The sequence below is a fragment of the Parambassis ranga genome, chromosome 6, assembly GCF_900634625.1.
Source record: "Parambassis ranga chromosome 6, fParRan2.1, whole genome shotgun sequence".
NCBI classification, from domain to species: domain Eukaryota; kingdom Metazoa; phylum Chordata; class Actinopteri; family Ambassidae; genus Parambassis; species Parambassis ranga.
Window position 1 is genome coordinate 14,745,130 of NC_041027.1, and position 19,407 is coordinate 14,764,536.

Sequence of the window (19,407 nt, forward strand, 5' to 3'; positions counted from 1 at the left end):
TATGTAAAAAGCTAAAGTGCATCGCGGTCGCATGACTTCGACGTCATCATCCCCGCTTCGTTGCAATGACGTTTAATGTCCCCGACAGTCTCATTTAGCCACTTGCTAGCAACCGCATTTAAGGCTCTTAAAAACGCAACAAGAATATTAGTGGGATATTTACCGGCATGTTTTGTGTCGATAAATCAAAAAGCGAACGTATCTCAAGCCTGCGTTTAGCTATAGATTTTATTTTAGCCGTGAGAGAGGGACGAAGAAACCGGAAGCGCTAACAGGCTAAAAGCTAACGCAGTTAACAGTTTTAGGACTAATACACATTATTAATAAAGATTTTATTTAAGTGGCTTTGTATGTCAGCACATATTCTAAACGCTAACGTAGACATTTCATCAACATCACTGAACAGATGTTTGGTTTTTCTTTGGTGGACTACAAATGCGTCTGTTAACGCAAAGCCGGAAGTGAGGTGGAGTGAGTCGCCAAAGAGCGACATGTTCAAACAGGATCGTTCCGTTACAACAAATATATCAGAGTCCACTTAAAAAAACAGCATCTAATTTAAGCAGCAGTAATTAACGTCGAGCTTTTTGGTTGTTTTTTTTTTAATTTGTGATTTATACTCAGGCGCTCACTTGCTGCCTACGAGGGGTCCTTCTTTAACGTGGGCAGTGCAACAGTTTCAGTGCGACCCTGAAAACTTATCCCAACAAAAGTGTTTTAAAGCGGCGCAACGTTCTGTTCATGTGATAATTAATGACGCCTAAAATATTCTGTAATATGTTTTCTTTTTAGAACATGCTGTCACCTGATTGGCTGAGAAAATGAGCTCTGGTAAGTGTCATAAAACTGCCTGTAAAGAAACCATGGGAACAAAAACCATGTGTATGATTGTATTGATGTTTGTTTTGGGTGTTGATGCTCAGTTTTTTAAAGTCAGACTCTAAAGCTAAATGAATGTGTCTTCACAGAAGTGTGTCCATTCTGCGGGAAGACGTACAAACGTTTAAAGAGTCATCTTCCACACTGTAAGGCTGCACCGAGCTCCAAAACACCTCCTACCAAACATGAAGTCACAGCCAGTCAGACCGCAGCATCGTTGTCCAAACCAGCTGCTGCAAAGGCAAAGAAGTCCACACAGGCCGAGAAGGTGTCCTCAGCTCTGAAGAAGACAGCCGCCGCATCTCCGTCCCCCAACAAGCCTAAAAAGCAGACTCTGCACGCTCTTAGAGAAGCTGCAAAGAAAGCCTCTGAAGACCTCCCGCCTGACTCCAGAACCGCAGACAAGTCTGCACACGCGGAACCCAAAGATGCTCCTAAGAAGTCCAAGAAGGCTGCACAGACTGTTCCCACAGCACACGAAGAACACAGATTCTGGGAGGACAGCGACATGAAGGCGAGGATCACCGTGCAGGATGTCAGAGCCACGTTAGGTCGAACGACCAGAAGCAGGCCGAGCATCCTGAGCCAGATTGAAGCTGCTGAAGTTCCAGTGCGGCCTCCTGTAGAGAACCAGACTCTGTCAGAGAAACGACCAGCTGAGAAGTCCAAACAGCTGGCAGCTTTAATCGCACTCAGAGAACCGGCTTCACCGTCACAGCTACGACTCCCACCTCCTGCAGCTCCTCTCCTTCCTGCGGTGCAGTCTGCTCCGCCTGCAGTTAGCCTGAAGGTCACAGGGCTGCTGCATTTCCCGCTAACACCACTCAGTGAGCCTGGGACCAAGAAACAGCACGCTGCAGTCAGTCAGGCTGAGGGTCAGTATCCGACACTTAACATGAATGTTAGCTTGTCTGCTAACACAGACCTTCTGTGTGCGTGTTGCTTGAATTCCCATAATCCTTCACTCTTCAACTGTGCATTAACCTGTATGAGCTCCAACACTCCCAAGGATACACTACATTAGCTAGCTAATCACTAAGATCACTAAGTAAACGACACTGGAGTCATGTGCTAGCATGCTAGCTCATCAAGTCACAACAGGGACAGTCAGTCAGTGATGTCATGATTGTTTTTGATTGTTTTGTTTTTGTTTGTATTTGTGTGTGTTCAGGCGCCCTGACTCATCGCAGCCTTGGTCAGGTGAGACTGAAGGAGTTACCTGATTGGCTGGCCCGTAAAGCACCCACCCACCCAAGAGACGTTATTGACATGATGCACAGAGGTCAGTGTTGCACACAGCTTACACTGCGGATGGCAGCTACAGCGTGAGGCTATGCTAACCAGCTGCTGGCTAACTTCTTGTTATTCATATATTAGAAGTGAGAGTGAGTGTAAATACAGTCTGTTCTCCTCTGTGCCTCCTGCAGGCTGGCAGTGGTATTACAGGAAGTACATTGATGTGAAGAAAGGTGGCGTGGCCGGGGTGGGCATGTTGTTAGCAGGATACTGTGTACTCAGCTACACGTGGAACTACCCTCACATCAGTAAGTGTGTGGATCCCCTCTGTGGTGTTTCTTATGTGGTGACAGTCTGTGAAGCTGACAGTCAATGTTGTGGGTTTTTGTCTAGAGCACGACCGCTGGAGGAAGTACCACTGAGGTGGAAGAATAACGGACAACTCTCAGACACATGTCATGCAAATACTGGCCATCATTAGCCAGGACAACACACCTTTACGACCAACATGTCACCAGCACCCTGTTACCCGGCTTAGATCAAGGCTGAAATGAGGGGTAAGCAGTTAGCCTGGTTCTAAAGCTAGCTATGCAAATTATAAAGGCAAAAAACTCAAATATGCAGCATGTTTATGGCATTTTTACACCAAAAAGGGATGTGACTTAAAGTGAGTTAGTAAACAGTATGAAGTAACACAGTGATGAAGGAGCTGAGGAGGAGGAGCACCTGTGATTGCACTTTGAAGGCATAAAGCATAGTTTTAGTGTGTTTTCCCTGTTGTTCTCAGACTTTATGCTAAGCTAAGCTAACTGGCTTCAATCTTATCAACTGACCTCTTTACAAAATGTGAATCTTTTACATTCTCCATCCAAACTGACAGCCAGGGGGCGCTGTTGTTTGTGTTACCTGTTATTTGTGCATTACTTTATGCCAATGAAACCTTTTTATCAGTGACTTGCTGTGTGTGTGTCTGAGTCTCCACTGGGTGTCAGTGTTGTGCTGTGTATGTACAGCCTCAGGGCTGCTATGTAGTTTTCTTTGCTCCATTATGCAGGGGGGGGGGGGGGGAGCATAGAGATCTGTAAAGGTGATAAAGTGTGACTGAAACATGAAGTCTGACATCAGATCTCATCTGTGGAGCGCAGCCTCACAGACCTGTGTTTGTTTTGCAGATGCCTGCTCGGTCACATGACCTGATTCTGCATGCTTAGTCCATCAGCGTGTGAACTCTCACAGAATAGTAATGGAGGCCGCAGCCTGTACTCAAAGTGAGTTTATTGTCGACTCCTCTGGCTGCTGTAGTGAACACACATTAGCTACAAATGAAGAAATGATTGGAACGCTTCTCAGCCAACATAATAAAAAATAATTTCCATTTTCTTACATTCTTTTTTTTTTTTTCTCCATACAAAAATTATAAATATCTCATTTTTGTACAAAAACAAACTATACAAATCAAGTGGGACGAAACGACAGTGAAAAACAAATCGACACTAAAAGCAGGAGGCGTGACCTCCTGCCGTGAAAACACTACGATCTGCAGGTCTGCGCTGCTTCAGAGGCACGAACCTCACGTCAGAGGAGGCGCTGGCACTCACACTGAATCTCTGTGACAGGAAGGTGGCGCTGTCCTGAATCAACCCCATCTCAAACCTTTGGTCCTGCGCTGGGATCGCTCACAGTAACTGAAGGGAACTCTCTCTCTCCTATTCGATTTGGTTGAGCTGCTGAGAGGGAGGAAAGGTGTGTGTGTGTGTGTGTGTGTGTGTGTGTGTGTGTGTTAATCCGCACACAAACACACACACACACACACACACACACACACACACACAGATATGATCCAAGTAGAATTACACGCTGAAGGCAGACGAACAAAAAAAAGATCCTCAATCTGAGGACTTACTGCGACACAAACAACCATGTGACAGGACGAGCGTGCACGTGTGTGTTCTAGTGTGTTTAGAGGTTCTGCTCCACTTCATGTGTTTAGTGCATTTAAAGGGACAGTTCACCCCAAAACCAAACCTACACTTTCTTCCCTGCGGGGCTGTTTATGGGCCAGGTTTCGCCTTCTCCACTCTCACTTGTGGTGCTGGTTTCACATGTGAAATGATTTGAATTCAGCTCAGGAGAGACGGATGAGACCGGGACAGGCTTCTCTGATGGGTTACTTTATAAGGATAATGGTGATGGTACATCATAAAAAGGCACCTGTTTACTATGATAGAGGAGGTTTAGGAGGCAGTGGCTGCTCAGGGAACTGCAGCTTTCAGGATAAACTGTGCTGCAGCCATGTTTGATTCTGGTGTGAACTGTTGCTTAAAGGAAACATACACCTCTGACTCTACCAAAGTGTGTGTGTGTGTGTGTGTGCGCACGCTGTGAAGTTTGTAAAGCAGGAATGAAATATATCTAAATCTCCGTGTAAACACTTCCATATTAAAAAAAAACCTAGAATCAGGCACAGAGTCCGTCCTCCTCCTCCTCCTCCTCCTCCCTGTTGTTCAGCATAGGTAGTGGTCATGGGTGTGTGAGGAGAGGAGCACTCAGACATGAAAACAAAAACACATTTTGCATCTGTTTGCATTGCACACATTCCCGGATGGTTACAGATGACTGTCAGTGCCTGTTCACGCTGACGTAATGCCTCAAAAAACAGAAACCAACATGCTACACGAGGACCTCTCCTCACACACAGAAGGAGAAAACACGAGAACGACGCGGAGCTTCAGTTTTAACATTCCAGGATGCTGTTGACCGCCGCCTCCAGAGCAGAGTCCGCGTCGGGCGGAGGGGGCGGGGTCAGCTGCTGAGGCGGGGGGTAACTGCTGGGCCCGTAATGCTGCTGGAGCCGTTTCAGCTCCAGCAGGCTCTTGTTTTCCGAGTGTGGAGGATGTGGGTGGTGTCTCTCTATCGCCCCGCCCCCTCCCGGATCGCCGTACCCGGGATGGGGGTCTGTCCTGTACGACGGCTCTGCAGAGCCTTGTTCTGATGGGTTCCAGTCGCAGCTAGGTGCTGACGGAGAGAGGGAGGGGCTCTGGAAATGTTTGGACTTCATCCCACAACAGAAGTCCTCCAGAAAGCCGTCTGCACACACCACAGAAGACGGGTTAACACACACTTCCTGTCTGAACAGTAATGGCTTCTTTCTTTGTGTGTTTCACCCACCTGGATCCACGAGTACCGTCCGCTTGTCTTGGGTCAAGTTGCTGCGCTCCTCTTGGTTGAACGTCCTGTCGATCATCACCATTTCTGAGGAGGGACTGGAACGCTGCAGGAGGAAGGATCCTGTTAACCCAACACCACACACAGGTGCAAAAGGATGGCGGGAGGACTCAGGGAGGACTGTGGTGTGTCCTTACCTCGGCTTCCACCAGCAGGAGGCGTCTGTATTTGTTCACCATGGCCTGCGTCCTCACCAGAACCTGAGCTGCGACGACCTCGAACTCCTCGTCCACTGGAAGCAAACACATGATTAGACCACACACACACACAGACAAGGCGGTGGACGGTGGTTCAGGGTGGAGGTTGTACCTTGTGAGAACTCGTCCTGGCTGGGCGGAGCCCCCTGGAACACATGATAAGGGAGGAGTCTAAACAGTGCATCGTCCACTGAGGTGAAGTGCCGTCGATCTGGAGTCTGAACACCAGCGTGATCCTTCCTCAGATGCTGCAGAATCCTTTTAAAAAGACGGCGTGATTAAAAATCAGAGACAGAAAAATGTAAAATGTCAGAGTGCTCTGAACTGAACTCACGTTCCTCCTCTCGTGAGCGGTGGAAGGACCGGTTTCATCTGTGCAGCGACCTGTGAGGAAGGAATCACAAAGCTGCAGCTCTTAAATCACTGCTGATAAACTATCGACAGGCGAGTAAATCAAACGCACCTCAGAGTTGTGTGTCGTGGTTTTCATGGTTAAACCAGAGCCGCTGCGTTGCGACAGCGCCTGCCTGTAGTCCTGCTCCTGCGCCGCAGCCAAAGGGGACAGAGACGTGCTGTTCTGAGTCACCAGGAGGCGCTGCACCGGGCTCGCCGACACTTGGCCCTGACTGCAGATCCCTGTTGTCGCCGGGCTGACCAGGGTGAGCCGCCCGGGAGCACAAGAAGTCTGCACAGGGGCAGAGCTCGCACAGGACACTCCAGTCCACGCCTGAGTGGCACCGCCTCCCGCCTGACTGCCACTTACCTGGCTCAGGATGAGCGGGCCGCCCGGTGCGGCCGTGAAGCTCGGCCCGGCAACAATTTGCACGGTGCTCTGCGTGGTGATCAGGGCATCGGCAGGGCCGTTCTGGACGCCGCTGGACGGAGTGATCGGCAGCAGGAACTGCCCCGCTGGTAGGTTAGTCTGCGTTTGTTGCTGCTCCAGCGGCTGCTGCACCACGATGGAGCCGTTGGCGGTGTAGTGTCCACCAGAAGCGTTAGCATTCATCACATTAGCCATGGTGGATGGAGTGAGGCTGTAGACAGTCTGAGGTTTAGGCTGGATGGGTCTGACCAGAGTCTGCGTCCCTCCTGGAGTCCTTTGGATGATGATGTTCTGAAGGGGGATGTTTTTGAACGGCACGCCCACTTGCCCCTGTGTGGGGGCAAACACCTGCCCGGCCGCCGGTGCGCCCCCGGCCACGGGCGCCCCCGGCCTCAACACGATCTGAGGGCTTCGCTCCAAGCTGCTCAGAGTCATCACGCCGCCGCCTGCCCCGAACGAGCCCAACACCTGGATGTGCTGGGCGGAGCCGTTAGGCAGCGGGGACATCCCTTGAAGGAACTGGCCTGCGGGAAATGCAGCCGTTGCCGTGGTTACCACGCCACCTCCGTAGCCTCCCGAGACCAGCTGGGAGGAGAAGGGGACAGGAGCCTGCACCAGGGTGGGAGCGGGCTGGGAGTCCAGCAGGGCCTCCTGGGCCAGCGTCTGCTCCGTGATGTCGGCCTCCAGGAGAGACTTCTGCAGGATGTCAAAGGGCTGGTCCTCCCCGCCCAGATCCACCTCCACAGGCGACGAGCCGTCCCCGAGCTCATCCTCAATGAAAGAGAGGCTGTTGGAGAGCTGGAGGCCTCCTCCGGCCGAGTCCTCGCTGAAGTCCGCCATCGCAGAGGAGCCATCTTTGATGCCAGGGTTGGAGCTAGCCTGAGGGACAGGAGAGCAAACCTGAAATACTCGTTTTTGGTCCCATGTGAGTCAGTCATCATGGCGTCTTTTAGCACAAACACACAGGGACGATCTATGTAACTCACTGTGTCGCTGCCAAAGAAGGATCCATCCGAGCCGTACGCTGCGTTCGTCACATCGTCCTCTTCGATCTGCAGGAGACAAAACTCAGTCAAATCTGCCCTCTGTGCTCAAACTCTGAACGTTTGAATTCATTCTGTCACTCACAGACTTGCTGTTGCTGCCATGAAGATAGTCGTTAAGTGCGTCCACATCTCTGTAACACACAAAACAAATTAGACTTAGAGCAGTGTGTTCAGAAGACTTTTTAATAAAGTTTCTACGGAAGCTTATTTTACCCTAAAATATCCAGAAGATGACGATCGTCCTCATCATCCATGACACCTGGACGGAGTCATTGATCAGGGTTTATTCTGACAGTGACAGTGCTTGAGCTGACGACACGTTTAAAGACTCAGGTTTCCAGCCGGACACATGGATTCAGTCACGTAACAGCCTTTGATTCCTGCAACAGGCCGACACAATGTTGTTAGTAAAACACTGTGTGTGTGTGTGTGTGTGTGTGTGTGGGGAGGGGAAGTGAGGGACGGCTGCAGCAGTGCTGTGTGGGAGATCCTCCTACAAGTGGCACATTCAAACTCTGCTGCATTTATACCTTTTGTCAGTTTCATGTCAGCAGCTGCTCACAGACAGGGGAGGAATAACCAGCACTGTGAATTCCTGCGGTCTTTAAATGCACCTGAAGCATGGTTGTTGTTGTGTTATGTTAAAGTGAGTCTGTGTGTGTGTCTGTGTGTGTTGGGGGAAACTTTGTAGTGACCATTATTCATGATTGTGTTCAAACTGCAGTGAAACAAAATGGCTGTTCGCCTGCCGCGAGCTGTCTTCACAGCGGAGCCGCGTGCAGCCTCCATCTTTGGTTCGAGGGAGAACAAAGTTCTGCGGCGCGAGCTTTAATAAAGGGCCGATAAACAAACAAACAAACAAACAAAAACACGGCATCAACAAACAGGAAGTGAGCTGCTTTAGATGTTTATATACATAAATTAAAAAATAACACGGTGCTTTAATGTAGAGCAGACGGAGCCGTTTATCAGGAGGAAGGAGACGTCGACGTGTGTAAACAAAAAAAAACGTTTTGATTCGACAGGAAGCGGCTGTTTGTCGATCATTGTGATGAAGGTCTGGCTTCATTAAACAATAAACGGTTAGCTTAGCACGAAGCGGGTTGAAAACAATCTCTCGTGGCCGCGTTCTGGAGCTCGAGCTCGGTCTGAGGAGAAGCTAGCCTCCCCCCCTCCCCGCCGCCCGAGGAGCCCGGCGGATCAGAACCCCGGCCACCCACCGTCCAGCCCGGACGGTTCCCGTCCAAAAATAGACCGAATCAACACAAAGATAATCGCACAAAAACGCCCGTCGCTGCTGACGCACTTCTTCTTCTTCTTGCCCTCGCCTCTTCCTCTCTCTCTCTCTCTGTCTCTCTACACCCCCGTGAAAACGTCGCCTCGTTCCGCCGAACCGAACCGCCTGCTTCCCGCCGTTTGTTTCTCGTGTTTTCGGTCTGACCGGGTCGCTCCCCTGCTCGGGCGCCACGTCTGCCCGGCCTGCGCCGGTTAGCTAGCCGCGGTGAGCCGCCGGTCCGGGACTCCGTGCGAGGGGGGGGTAAAAAAAAAAAAAAAGGCGAAAAGACTAAACCGCGGCGAGCCATAAATATTTATCCCGATTAGCATAACATAAAGAGGCGAAGCCTTTACTCCCGTCTCACTCCTCTTGAAACCCAATATCTCCATTTGGCAACTTTTAATTTGCTGCCCCCTCCTTCTCCTCCTCCGCCTCCTCCCGCTGCTGCTGCTTCTTCTCCCCGCGCAGACATTTCTCTGACTGTCGCTGCTCTGTCTCGGATAGATTTTTCTCGCAGACTCTCTTCCCTCCCTGAAGGAAGGGAGGAAGGAGGCCGTGTGTGTTTTTTCCTTGAAATTTTTATCACAAAATTATAATACACTCAAAGGGAAACTCACCGTCATGAAAAAGCAGTGCCTTGTCAACGGGGTTTCCTCGCCATCACCGCACGGGTCGGCCCGGGTGGCGCGCGCACACACACACACAAACACACACACGCACAGACACACACACACAAACACACACACAGGGACAGACACACACATGTGAACAAAAAGCAGGAAAAAAAACAATCAAGAATAAAATGTATTATTTTTTTAAACGGGCGCACGAGCAACATGGTTCGATGACGTCATCACTAACCGCAGGGGGGGGGGCGGGGCTCAGCGCGTGCCACACCTGAGGTCTAAACTAAACAAAATAAACAAAATTTCACTTCATTAATATTAATACAGTGAACAAAAGATAAACATACACACCGTGTTTTGTTTTGTATTCATTTATTTATTTATTATTATTATTATTATTATTATTATTAGGACCCGAGCACGAAACGTGCGAGAGCCCGAGTGAAACCCCCCCCCCCAAGATCGCCTTTTTGGAGGCCTGAACATGCCCCAAAACTTGGTGGGAAAATTCATTCCCCCGAAAAAATTTTAAAATTTGCTGAAACGCACATGGGAGAATGGCTCTAAAGCGCCCCCTAACATTCCAAAAACTCTTTCATATGTGTTAGGGTGTGGCGGGGGGCGTGGCCTCAAAGTTGACCATTCGCCATTACAAAGAAACTTGCTGTATTTTCTGCAGTGACACCAACATACTTCATGCAATGTGGACAAAATCTTACAGTACTGCTATGGACCCGAGTCTGAACAGAAATATATGCTAATAGGATGATACTGTCACAGCGCCATCTACTGGCAGCAGGACATTTCTGTTGTAAACACGTGTTTGTTGTACGTCTCTGGAAATGAGAGGAGAGGAGACAGCGATGGCCCCGGTAAAGTGTGCGAGGGCCCGCAATGCAAACTCTCCTAAAGCCCGACCGATCGCCTGTTTGAGCCAGTTCTACCCTGCGCAAAAATTCCGATAGGTACTGCTTACTTAACATCCCTCCAGAATTCATTTGTTTTTTCTGTTAAAATATTCTTTTGTTACACTGTCAGCAACAACAGACACAAAGTTCATGACCTGTGTGTCTGCCCTGGATTCAAAGTTCGTTTATTTCTCTGAAGGTTCTTGGAACACTGTGAAAACTAAAGACAATAACAACATTAAGGTTTCTTTCACAGAATGAACAAAGATTCTCTTCACTGTGTACGCCACCAGCGGTAGATAGAGTTTGTTGGTGAGCATGAAGTCCTCCGTCTCTCTGTAGTCTCGTCTCGTCTCTTCTGTGGTGACTTCCTCAAACCTCCAAAGTCGGCAGTTGAGAAGAGAGATGGGCCCGATACCTGTTTGTCTGACGCGCTGTGATGTGTGATAAATAAGACACTGAATCCGGCTTCCTCTTGATGAGATTTTATATAGATGATCATGAAATAGAACACTGCATTGTGGAAATGAAAACTTGTAAACCAAAAAGAATAAACCAGGGATGGACGTGTAAAGGTGTGCGCCATGGTGCGTTAAGTTACTTAAGTTATGTTGCGTTATGTTACGATACTGCGGTCAACAAAAACTGTGGCTACCCAGCTTCCTTCTCTCCTAACACCTGTGCCGGTGAGTGGGTGCCAACTTTATAGATCCCAGTTGTCACCACCTACACCCATGTGACGCAAATATTCCCCATCACCGTGACAACCAGCCTAACAAAACGACATACAACTCACTACTACGACTAACACAATATATGGCTCCTACATCTTCTCTTCTGTAATCTCACATAACGTAACCTCTCATTATTAATTTGCAAAATAATTTTTACAAACTTAATCCAGCGATCTGATAAGGTAAGGAGCAAATATATAACTATAAATATAACAACCATTTATGTCAGTGTCTGTTTTGTGAAATGTGGTCGTGTTTTGACCTTCAGGGCCACCGTACAAAAGACTCTCTGATGTTACACTAAATAGAAGCTGAGTCCTGTTTTTATAAATCAAAATATTCAAAATAATAATTTAAAGTATCAAACAGATCATTTTATTATGTGTTTATTTGAAATCCGGTCATTGGAGCTCTGACACAGCAGGTGGCGCTGTGCAGCTTTAGCTTTGCTGTGTGGAAGTCACGAAGAAGACGCACTAACGTTCACTTCCGCAAACACAGGCAGAGAAACAACATGGACGTCATGGCTGATGTTAGCCACGAGAACACGTTAGCTGCAGACAGCGGCGCAGCCAGGGTCCAGGAGCGGATGCAGAAGCGGAACCAGGCGCGGATAGAGAGCGTGGAGCGGCGGAGGGAAGCCAAAGAGAGCCAGTCCGTGGCGGAGGAGAACTACGAGTTTTTCTCCAGCACCTTCAACAGAGAGCGGGAGGGTATCGAGGAGCTGCTGTCCGGCTGCTCCGGAGCTGACCGGGCGACGGCGGCGCAGAACCTGGAAGAAGCGACGGTCAGAACAGCGCAGCTGCAGAAGTTCCTGAGCGACAGCACGCTGTTTCTGAAGCAGTACGACCTGCGGAAGGCCCAGGCCGCTCTGCAGACGCTCCAGACATCACTCACCGAGACCAGAGAGGAGGCGCTGCCCAAGAAGAAGTTCGCCTTCCGAGCTCGCACTAAAGGGGCGGATAGAGCCTGTGCTCCTGCGGCAGACACACCCCCTCCCTCTGCGGTCAGCCCTGCAGAGCCCGGCAGCACCCAGACGGACGGAGCCTCCGAGCAGTGCGGCTTCTCCAACCTGAGCGAGCAGCTTCTGATTAAGACCTCAGAGGAGGTCCAGAAACGGGACGTGCTGCTGACACACCTCACCAACTGTAAGGTCCGCCTGTTCGGCTCGCCCAGCACGCTGCACCTCAAACACATCCAGGGCTGTGAGATCCTGTGCGGGCCCGTGTCCAGCTCTGTGTTCGTGGACCGCTGCACAGACAGCACGCTGGCTGTCCCCTGCCAGCAGCTGCGCACCCACAACACCACCGACACCCGGGTGTACCTGCACGTCACCAGCCGGGCCATCATTGAGGACTGTCGTGGGGTCAGCTTCGCCCCGTTCTCCTGGTCCTACCCCACGCTGGAGGAGGACTTTGCCGTGTCCGGCCTGGACCAGACCCGGAACAACTGGAGCCAAGTGGACGACTTTAACTGGTTGGCTGCAGGGACGCCTTCGCCAAACTGGACTGTGATCCCTGAGGAGGAGAGGAGGACCAGCTGGGACCCCTAGAACTGAACTCTTATTTATCAAATGAATAAAGTGCACAGACTTTAGTCGCCAATCTATCAAACGATCAATAGATTTGATTAAATGTTCAACAGTGGCTCCTGTTCTGGCTCTCACACCTGATTTAGTTTCAGAGGACGAATGTATGCATCGAACAGACCGTCGGCTCATGTTCAGCCTTTGTTGTTGTTTATAAGTTAACATGTGATTAACCCTTAAAAACTAATGTAGCTGTAAGAAGATTTGTTTACATTTTTTGAAGGCAGAAAATTGACCTTTGACCTCTAAATGCTTCTCCCCTCCTCAGAGTTTGGGTGATGATGATGTTATCAACATGGCTGCCATCATCATGTGTCCTCTCTACACAGCCTCAGAGCTCTGCACAGAGGCTGTGTGAAGACGTGTGTCTGTGACATTAACCAGAGAGTGACAGAAGAAGAAATGTGTTAGCATGTTAGCTCATCCTGTGCAGTGTTTTGTAGTCATGTGACTGTGCTGGAGCTGGGTTGTAGCTTAGCATTAGCTGTTAACATGTGGTCATATTTTGGCTTCAAAAATCATAAAGTGTATAGAATCCTTTCTTTATTTACTCATAACCCTAAATACAGCCAACCCCCTAGAGGCCACAGGGGGAACTGCAGGTTTTGAATGGGCTTCATTTTTCAGCCCTGGAGGATGCTGAGGATGAAGTGATTAGGATTTACAGGTCAAAGGTCGCTGAGACTTTAACAACTTATATCCATGCAGTAATTATTCACGCACGCATTTTGCATCTCTGAACTTCAACTCACTTCACTGCACACGACGAACTTCACTGTTCTGCTGAAGCACTGTGAATAAACTTCTTCCTGAGATATAAAAACATGTATGCCGCCCCTCATTGGACAGAAGGTTGATAAGTGCACATGTTACAAATATAAAAATAACTCATGATCAATCGGATCACATCAGACACAGATAAACCACCACTGATGGAGGAATCCTGTTTATTTTCAGGGTAACACCACGACTCTAACATGCTGCTGCTCTCAGCTTCTTATCAGACATTTGTGCTGTTATTTCGGAACCCTGCCGGCTCCTCTGTTTCTCTCACTGGGTGACCGGGGCTTCGTTAACTCCTCTTCTCTGCGTTGAACTTGTGGACCCCGTACCTGTGAATGGCTCCATTATTAGCTCCACTTTCATGTCGGTGATCTTTGTTAGGCCGGGGCCGGTGCGTTTGATCAAGGCAACTGTGACCACGTGAACGCTCAAACCAATTATGGCCCCTGGCAGCGGCTTACACCCAGGCTCATCTTGTGTGGAAGGATTTCTGTAAATTGGATCAGGCTGCTTACAGGGGCTTAGCATGACGTACTGCAACTTTGAGTTTAATCATGAGGATCCTCGGCAATCCTCAACCTCTCCAAAGCAACGGAGCACCGCGATTAGCCTCGTCTGTGAGTTCTGGAGGGAAAACCGGGGAAAGTTTGGAGAAAGAGCGCCGTGTGAACTCCAAAGTTTGTGGCACGATGGGAGAGGAGCGATCTTTGAAGAAATAAGGCTCCTGTGGTCCTCCTGAGCTCTTCACCTCTGCTTCTTTGCCGTGGGATGGATTACAGGCTGAGCTGCTGGACCAGCCAGAGGACACCCTGCTAACAAGGACTCTGGAAAACTGAGAGAGCCGTCCTCTAAACCAAGGAGCTGGAAACCTTGGAGCTCCTGCAGGTCTACGTTATTGTTTGACTCTCTCTTTCTAGCTAAAGACACGACCCGGTCTGAACGATGGCTCTGATGGTGGTCAAGTTTGACCTGAAAAAGCGAGTGAAGCTCGCTCAGACAGTCTGGTTTATGTACTGGTTCGCCGTGATGGCTGGCGTTCTGGTCTTCAGCCTGGGCCTGTTTTTCAAGATTGAGCTGCGAAAGCGCTCAGAACTCATGGACAACAACGAGAGCCACTTCCTGCCCAACCTGCTCATATTAATGGGTCTAATAGCGTGCGCGATCAACGCCTTTGGAGGCAAAGTCTGCTACGACTCGCTGGACCCTACCAAGTTCGCTAAGTGGAAGCCGATACTGAAACCCTTTCTGATGGTCTGCATGGGCTTTAACACACTGCTGCTGGTCACGGCTCTGCTCTGCTTCGTGATGAGGATCCCGCTGCAGTTCACCCTGGCCGAGGGCCTGAGGAATGGGATGAGGTACTACAAGGACACAGACACACCGGGACGCTGCTACATGAAGAGAACCCTGGACCTGATGCAGATGGAGTTCCGTTGCTGTGGAAACAACAACTTCAGAGATTGGTACGAGATCCAGTGGGTTAGCAACCGCTACCTGGACTTCAGCGCCAAGGAAGTCAAAGAGTAAGTGAGGGTTTCATGATGATTGCACTGTCATTGAACTGATTGTCATTGAACCTGAGGTGTGGGGGGGGGGTGGGCTTTAGGGTTCATGATAAGTGGATTTGAGGTGAAGGTGGGTCATGCTCGGGTGGAGGGTGGGTGAGCAGGCAGTATCAGGGGCTTTGTTGTAGCAGTGAGTTTGGTACGCTCTGTGTAAACAGAGCACTTTTGAATGCTGGGACATAATTAGTGTTTAATCTGTGGGATTACAGTCTCACGTCCTTCAAGAATCAGTGTCCTGTCCAATCAGCAGAGGATCTGGAAGCACTCCAGGAACCAATGAAACAAATAGTTTTAACAAAGAAAGTGAAACGCTGAATGATAGCTTGATGCTGTTGTTGTGACGCCGCCGAGTGTCATCTGCTGAGTGTGGTCTGCTGGGTTATGTAGGTGCCGATGTTTCCAGAAACACGGTGCTTCCAGATCCAGTCACACCTGTCTTTGTGCTGACCTACTCCCATCAATCACTGCTACAATCTCATCCTCAGATTGAGCGCTGACCTAAATTTAGCCTGAAAGTTCTCAAATGTTCTGTTGTGCCTCAAACGTAGCTGTTATTCCTGGAGCTGCTGATCACATGACTTAATGTTAGCCTCACACATGCTACAAACATAGCATGACCACTTTCTGACCTTTAATCTCACCCATCATAACCTGACACTTGCCTTCATCCCCTTTAGCCGCATCGGGAGCAACGTGGACGGCCAGTACCTGATGGACGGGGTCCCATTCAGCTGCTGCAACCCCAGCTCCCCGAGGCCCTGCATCCAGGCCCAGATGACCAACAACTCCGCCCACTACAGCTACGACCACTACACCGAGGAGCTCAACGTGTGGAAGCGCGGCTGCCGCGACGCCCTGCTGTCCTACTACGGAGGCCTGATGAACACCATCGCAGCTCTGGTTCTGCTGGTCACCATGCTGGAGGTGAGGGTGCACATACGAGGCGTTCATGGCCCTCACTTCTAACACTGTTTACTGCTCACACTCCCCAGTAACCCACGCAGCAACTAAGAAGTGCCAGAAACTGCAGTTCCTTGAGCGGCCACTTGAGGTTGGCTCCAAAAATGAGTCAGTCCTCACGTGCTTAATTGGCCACATAGCTACATGAACACAAAGCCTCACAAGTGCAGTGTAAACATCCAAAACTCAACAGCAACCGTTTGTAAAAGTCACTTTTTAAGCGGCGCTACAAACACGCAGAGTCCTGACCCAGCTGGCGCTTCCTCCTTCCTTTCTTCTTCTCTTCTTTTCACACTCAGTCAGCTACATCCAATTAATGCATCAACTCCACAAACCCCTCTATCCTCTTTGCCTAACCACCGGACCTGCTCCCTGACTGCTGGCTTTCCCGCCGCCACCTTTAAGTGTGGACGGCTGTGCAGCTTACAGGCTACCTCCAACCACCAGGGTAATCCTGCAGCAGGTGCCGGGCGTCTTCAGCTCTCTCTCTCTCTCTCCTCAGCCTCCACTGCCAGCGTCTGTTGTTGTTGTCAAATTAGAGGTGCAGGTTTGTCCTCAAGCAGAAGGCCATTAGATAACACCCCTAACCCAGAAGCCCAGTGGACAAACCTCTGTTCTGCAGAGTTATGCAAGCATCTCTGTGCTGACACAGATAGTGGGCTCACAGAGCAATGGGTTAATCTGAGGGAGGTGATGAGGGCAGACCCACTTCCTGCAGCTGACATCTCCATTTTTAAGAGCTTCAGAACGTACCAGAACTGACGGCTAATCACAGATTAAACAACCTGAACTTAATCTGTAAAAACATTTCGAGCGTTTCTCATTTAATGCTGAACAAACCGTTATTTAGAAGCTTCCAGATAGTTTTAGGTTTACATTTGATTTATCTTTGAAATACTCATTATGTGTTTTAATCTGGCTTTAACAGGTAACCAGACGTCCCTGCTACGTGTCATGCTACATTTGCTTTTACTGGTTTTTACAGGCTGAAGACTCTGGACTGGTTAGACTAGCGAGCTTGCTGCTTTGCTAAAGAGGCTAACGGGCTGATCAATATGTTACATTGGATATACTATATATATACAAATGACTCCTCGTGTTACAGATAACAGATTAAGGTTTAAAGACGTCTGCTTACGTAACCTTAGTGATCTAGCTAACAGTGCTAATAAGGCGGCTCTGTACTTCCTTAGCAGTTTGCTAGCTAGTTGATCTGCTTAAAATCTTTAGCTTGGGGAGCTAGCTAGCAGTTTGAGCAGCAACTAAAGTGTAGTTGTGCGTGATAACAGATGCCTCTCCCCTCTCTATCCCCCGGCAGGTCGCCGTTACCGTCGGCCTGCAGTACGTCGACAGCTCCCTGTCCAGCCTCGCCAACCCGGAGGACCCGGAGAGCGAGAGCGAGGGCTGGCTGCTGGAGAAGACCATGAAGGAGACGTTCACTGACATCATGGCCAAAATGAAGGCCATGGGCAAAGGCACTAAGGTAGAGGAGGGGGGCGAAGCAGCGGTCGCCACGGTGAGCTGAGCTGACCCCCACCTGTTTGTGGGGGAGGGGGAGGGAGGAAAAACTGACAGCGCCCCCACCTGACGAGGAGGAGGAGGATCAGGAACAGGGCCTGTGATGTCACCACTTTTTTCTATGTTGTAGCCAGCTCACAGATTTATGAACTCATTTCAAACGGACCCTCGGACTCGCTGCGTTAATGTACACGTAGAGATAATGCGTAGGATCGTTTGTAATGAGATTAATCGGCCGACGTTTGGTTGTTGGGGATGGTGGTTGCCATGCAGCCCCCCCTCTCACTGGAAGGTGCAGATGAAGATGTCGTATTTCTGTCTGTAGCGTTCTGTAGGTTATGCTGTATATAGATGGAGAAGATGACCCCCTCACCCTCCTCACCCCCTCACCCCTCCCTCCCTCACCCCCCCCCCCTCCTTGACAAGCTCCTGAGCAGATGAATTGGTGGTTTTTTTAATGGAGAGCGAGGCCCAGGAATGAGGAGGGGCGCCGTGGAGGAATCGGCAGCTAAATCTCAGCTCCTGAACCCCCCCCCCCCCCTGCTTTCCCTCCCCCTCAGTATTCACACACACACACACACACATGTATTCCGTCTTTGTACATAGTGTAGAAACATTTTTTAAATAATGTATTTAAAGTAAAGCTGTTGTTTTTTTCCAAATGATTTTTGTGTAGAAAACGCTGACTGTGCATGAATAAAGGATTTTAGAGGCGATGACGCCGTGTTGTCTCGACCTTGAGATCAGGAGCCGTCCTGTGAGTGCCACAGGGTTCCTGATTAAGGCAATAGGATAAGAGGCATTACTGCTTTCACATGGACATGGGATGACTCTTCACATGTCCTGTGTGGGGGACATGGAAGAAGGGAACACGTCCAGACGAGCTCACATATGTTTGGAAGTAACTTTCATTTCTGTGCTCTGACTCTAGACGTGGCGCCGTCACAAGCAGCCTGGAGGAGGCCGAGCTGAGAGCGAAGAGGCAGCAGGGCGGTAAAGACGGCCGACTTCAGGCGGTATTTTTGTTTGGGCCAAAGCATATAACCGGTACTGAGCAGATAACGGGAGATAATCGGCTTTTAGATTAGCATGAGCCCCTCGGCCAGGTGAGCAGCCGATGTCCTGCTGCACGTCAACGAGCAGCGGAGAGGAAGTCAGGAGAAAGTGAGAGCGGGACAGGAGGGCCTGAACAGAAAGTGTTAAATCTACCAAAAAACAACACAAATTCAGTTCCAACACAATTTTATAACAAGTACAAAACAAAAAGAACTCCTCAGCAACAACCAGGAAGCCATGCTGGGCTCACCTGTGACCAGCAGTCACGTGGTTAAACATCATTTGATTGATCTGCAGACTGTCTGAGCTCAGAGTGATCAAACAGGCAATAAAACATAGACATGTTTGTATTAAATGTGCACAAGCTTTGTGCGACCTGCTGCCCTCTGCTGGTGACTGCAGGCGCTGCAGGGGTTAAACTCCCACTGAGTGTGTGTGTGTGTGTGTGTGTGAGGATGTAACAGTGACACTCAGTGGAGCTTCAGCTGCTTCAGTCCTCAGTCTGAGTGTAAAAGTTTTTCTGAACAGCTGCAGTTACATAAAACATCCACACGGGGGCGTGTTCCTATCAGAGATGACTTGGGCTTCCTTTGAGACACATTGATCACTTCATTGATCGATTATTGAGTTTTTGTCTGAGCAGAAGTCCAAACATCTAACATACAGATGTTTTTAAGTTTGCACATGTTATTAGATTATTAAATAAAATATCTCATTATTTTTAATTCATGACTTCTTCTGAAGGGCCCGTCACAGGCCTGTGGAGCCTGATGGTGCCTTCTTAGTTTGATCCCAGTTATAGTGAATTATTTTCAAATAAAAAAAAATAATTCACTATAACTGGGACCAAACTGAAAGAAGGAGCGACGGCTTCATTTAAAGAAGCTGAAAACACAAATATTCAGTTTACATGATAGAAAACATTTATTTATGCATCATATTTTCCTGTGTGTGTGTGTGTGTGTGTGTGTGTGTGTTTGTGCAGAC

The 19,407-nt window shown here is 49.3% G+C and overlaps 4 protein-coding genes across 6 annotated transcripts; 3 read left to right on the plus strand and 1 right to left on the minus strand.

Moving 5' to 3' along the window:
* Positions 1 to 490: 490 nt before the first annotated feature.
* Positions 491 to 3,493, plus strand: LOC114437371 (uncharacterized). Of its 2 annotated transcripts, XR_003670904.1 has the most exons (6): positions 491 to 831; positions 969 to 1,754; positions 2,051 to 2,161; positions 2,307 to 2,423; positions 2,509 to 2,672; positions 3,288 to 3,493. XR_003670904.1 is itself a non-coding variant. In XM_028408020.1 (5 exons), exons 1-5 carry the CDS (start codon positions 822 to 824, stop codon positions 2,535 to 2,537), a joined length of 1,053 nt encoding a protein of 350 aa, XP_028263821.1. In that variant the 5' UTR covers positions 491 to 821; the 3' UTR covers positions 2,538 to 3,165. The 2 variants fall into 2 exon arrangements, 1 of the variants encoding a protein (XP_028263821.1); XM_028408020.1 differs by lacking the exon at positions 3,288 to 3,493 and having other exon boundaries at positions 2,509 to 3,165.
* Positions 3,374 to 9,438, minus strand: bicral (BICRA like chromatin remodeling complex associated protein). 2 transcript variants are annotated; one of them, XM_028408017.1, is made up of 10 exons: positions 9,300 to 9,438; positions 7,620 to 9,213; positions 7,489 to 7,537; positions 7,347 to 7,412; positions 6,001 to 7,239; positions 5,872 to 5,921; positions 5,650 to 5,795; positions 5,478 to 5,572; positions 5,284 to 5,386; positions 3,374 to 5,202 (listed from the first exon to the last, which is right to left on the minus strand). In XM_028408017.1, exons 2-10 carry the CDS (start codon positions 7,658 to 7,660, stop codon positions 4,850 to 4,852), a joined length of 2,142 nt encoding a protein of 713 aa, XP_028263818.1. In that variant the 5' UTR covers positions 7,661 to 9,213; positions 9,300 to 9,438; the 3' UTR covers positions 3,374 to 4,849. The 2 variants fall into 2 exon arrangements, with proteins under 2 accessions (XP_028263818.1, XP_028263817.1); XM_028408016.1 differs by having other exon boundaries at positions 7,620 to 7,786; positions 9,300 to 9,364.
* Positions 9,439 to 11,447: 2,009 nt separating this feature from the next.
* Positions 11,448 to 13,766, plus strand: tbcc (tubulin folding cofactor C). The gene has a single exon (XM_028408021.1). The coding sequence runs from the start codon at positions 11,465 to 11,467 to the stop codon at positions 12,500 to 12,502; it is 1,038 nt and encodes a 345-aa protein (XP_028263822.1). The 5' UTR covers positions 11,448 to 11,464; the 3' UTR covers positions 12,503 to 13,766.
* Positions 13,767 to 14,232: 466 nt separating this feature from the next.
* Positions 14,233 to 17,814, plus strand: prph2a (peripherin 2a (retinal degeneration, slow)). Its single transcript, XM_028408022.1, has 3 exons — positions 14,233 to 14,844; positions 15,564 to 15,810; positions 17,165 to 17,814. The coding sequence occupies exons 1-3, from the start codon at positions 14,264 to 14,266 to the stop codon at positions 17,369 to 17,371; spliced, it is 1,035 nt and encodes a 344-aa protein (XP_028263823.1). The 5' UTR covers positions 14,233 to 14,263; the 3' UTR covers positions 17,372 to 17,814.
* Positions 17,815 to 19,407: the final 1,593 nt, after the last annotated feature.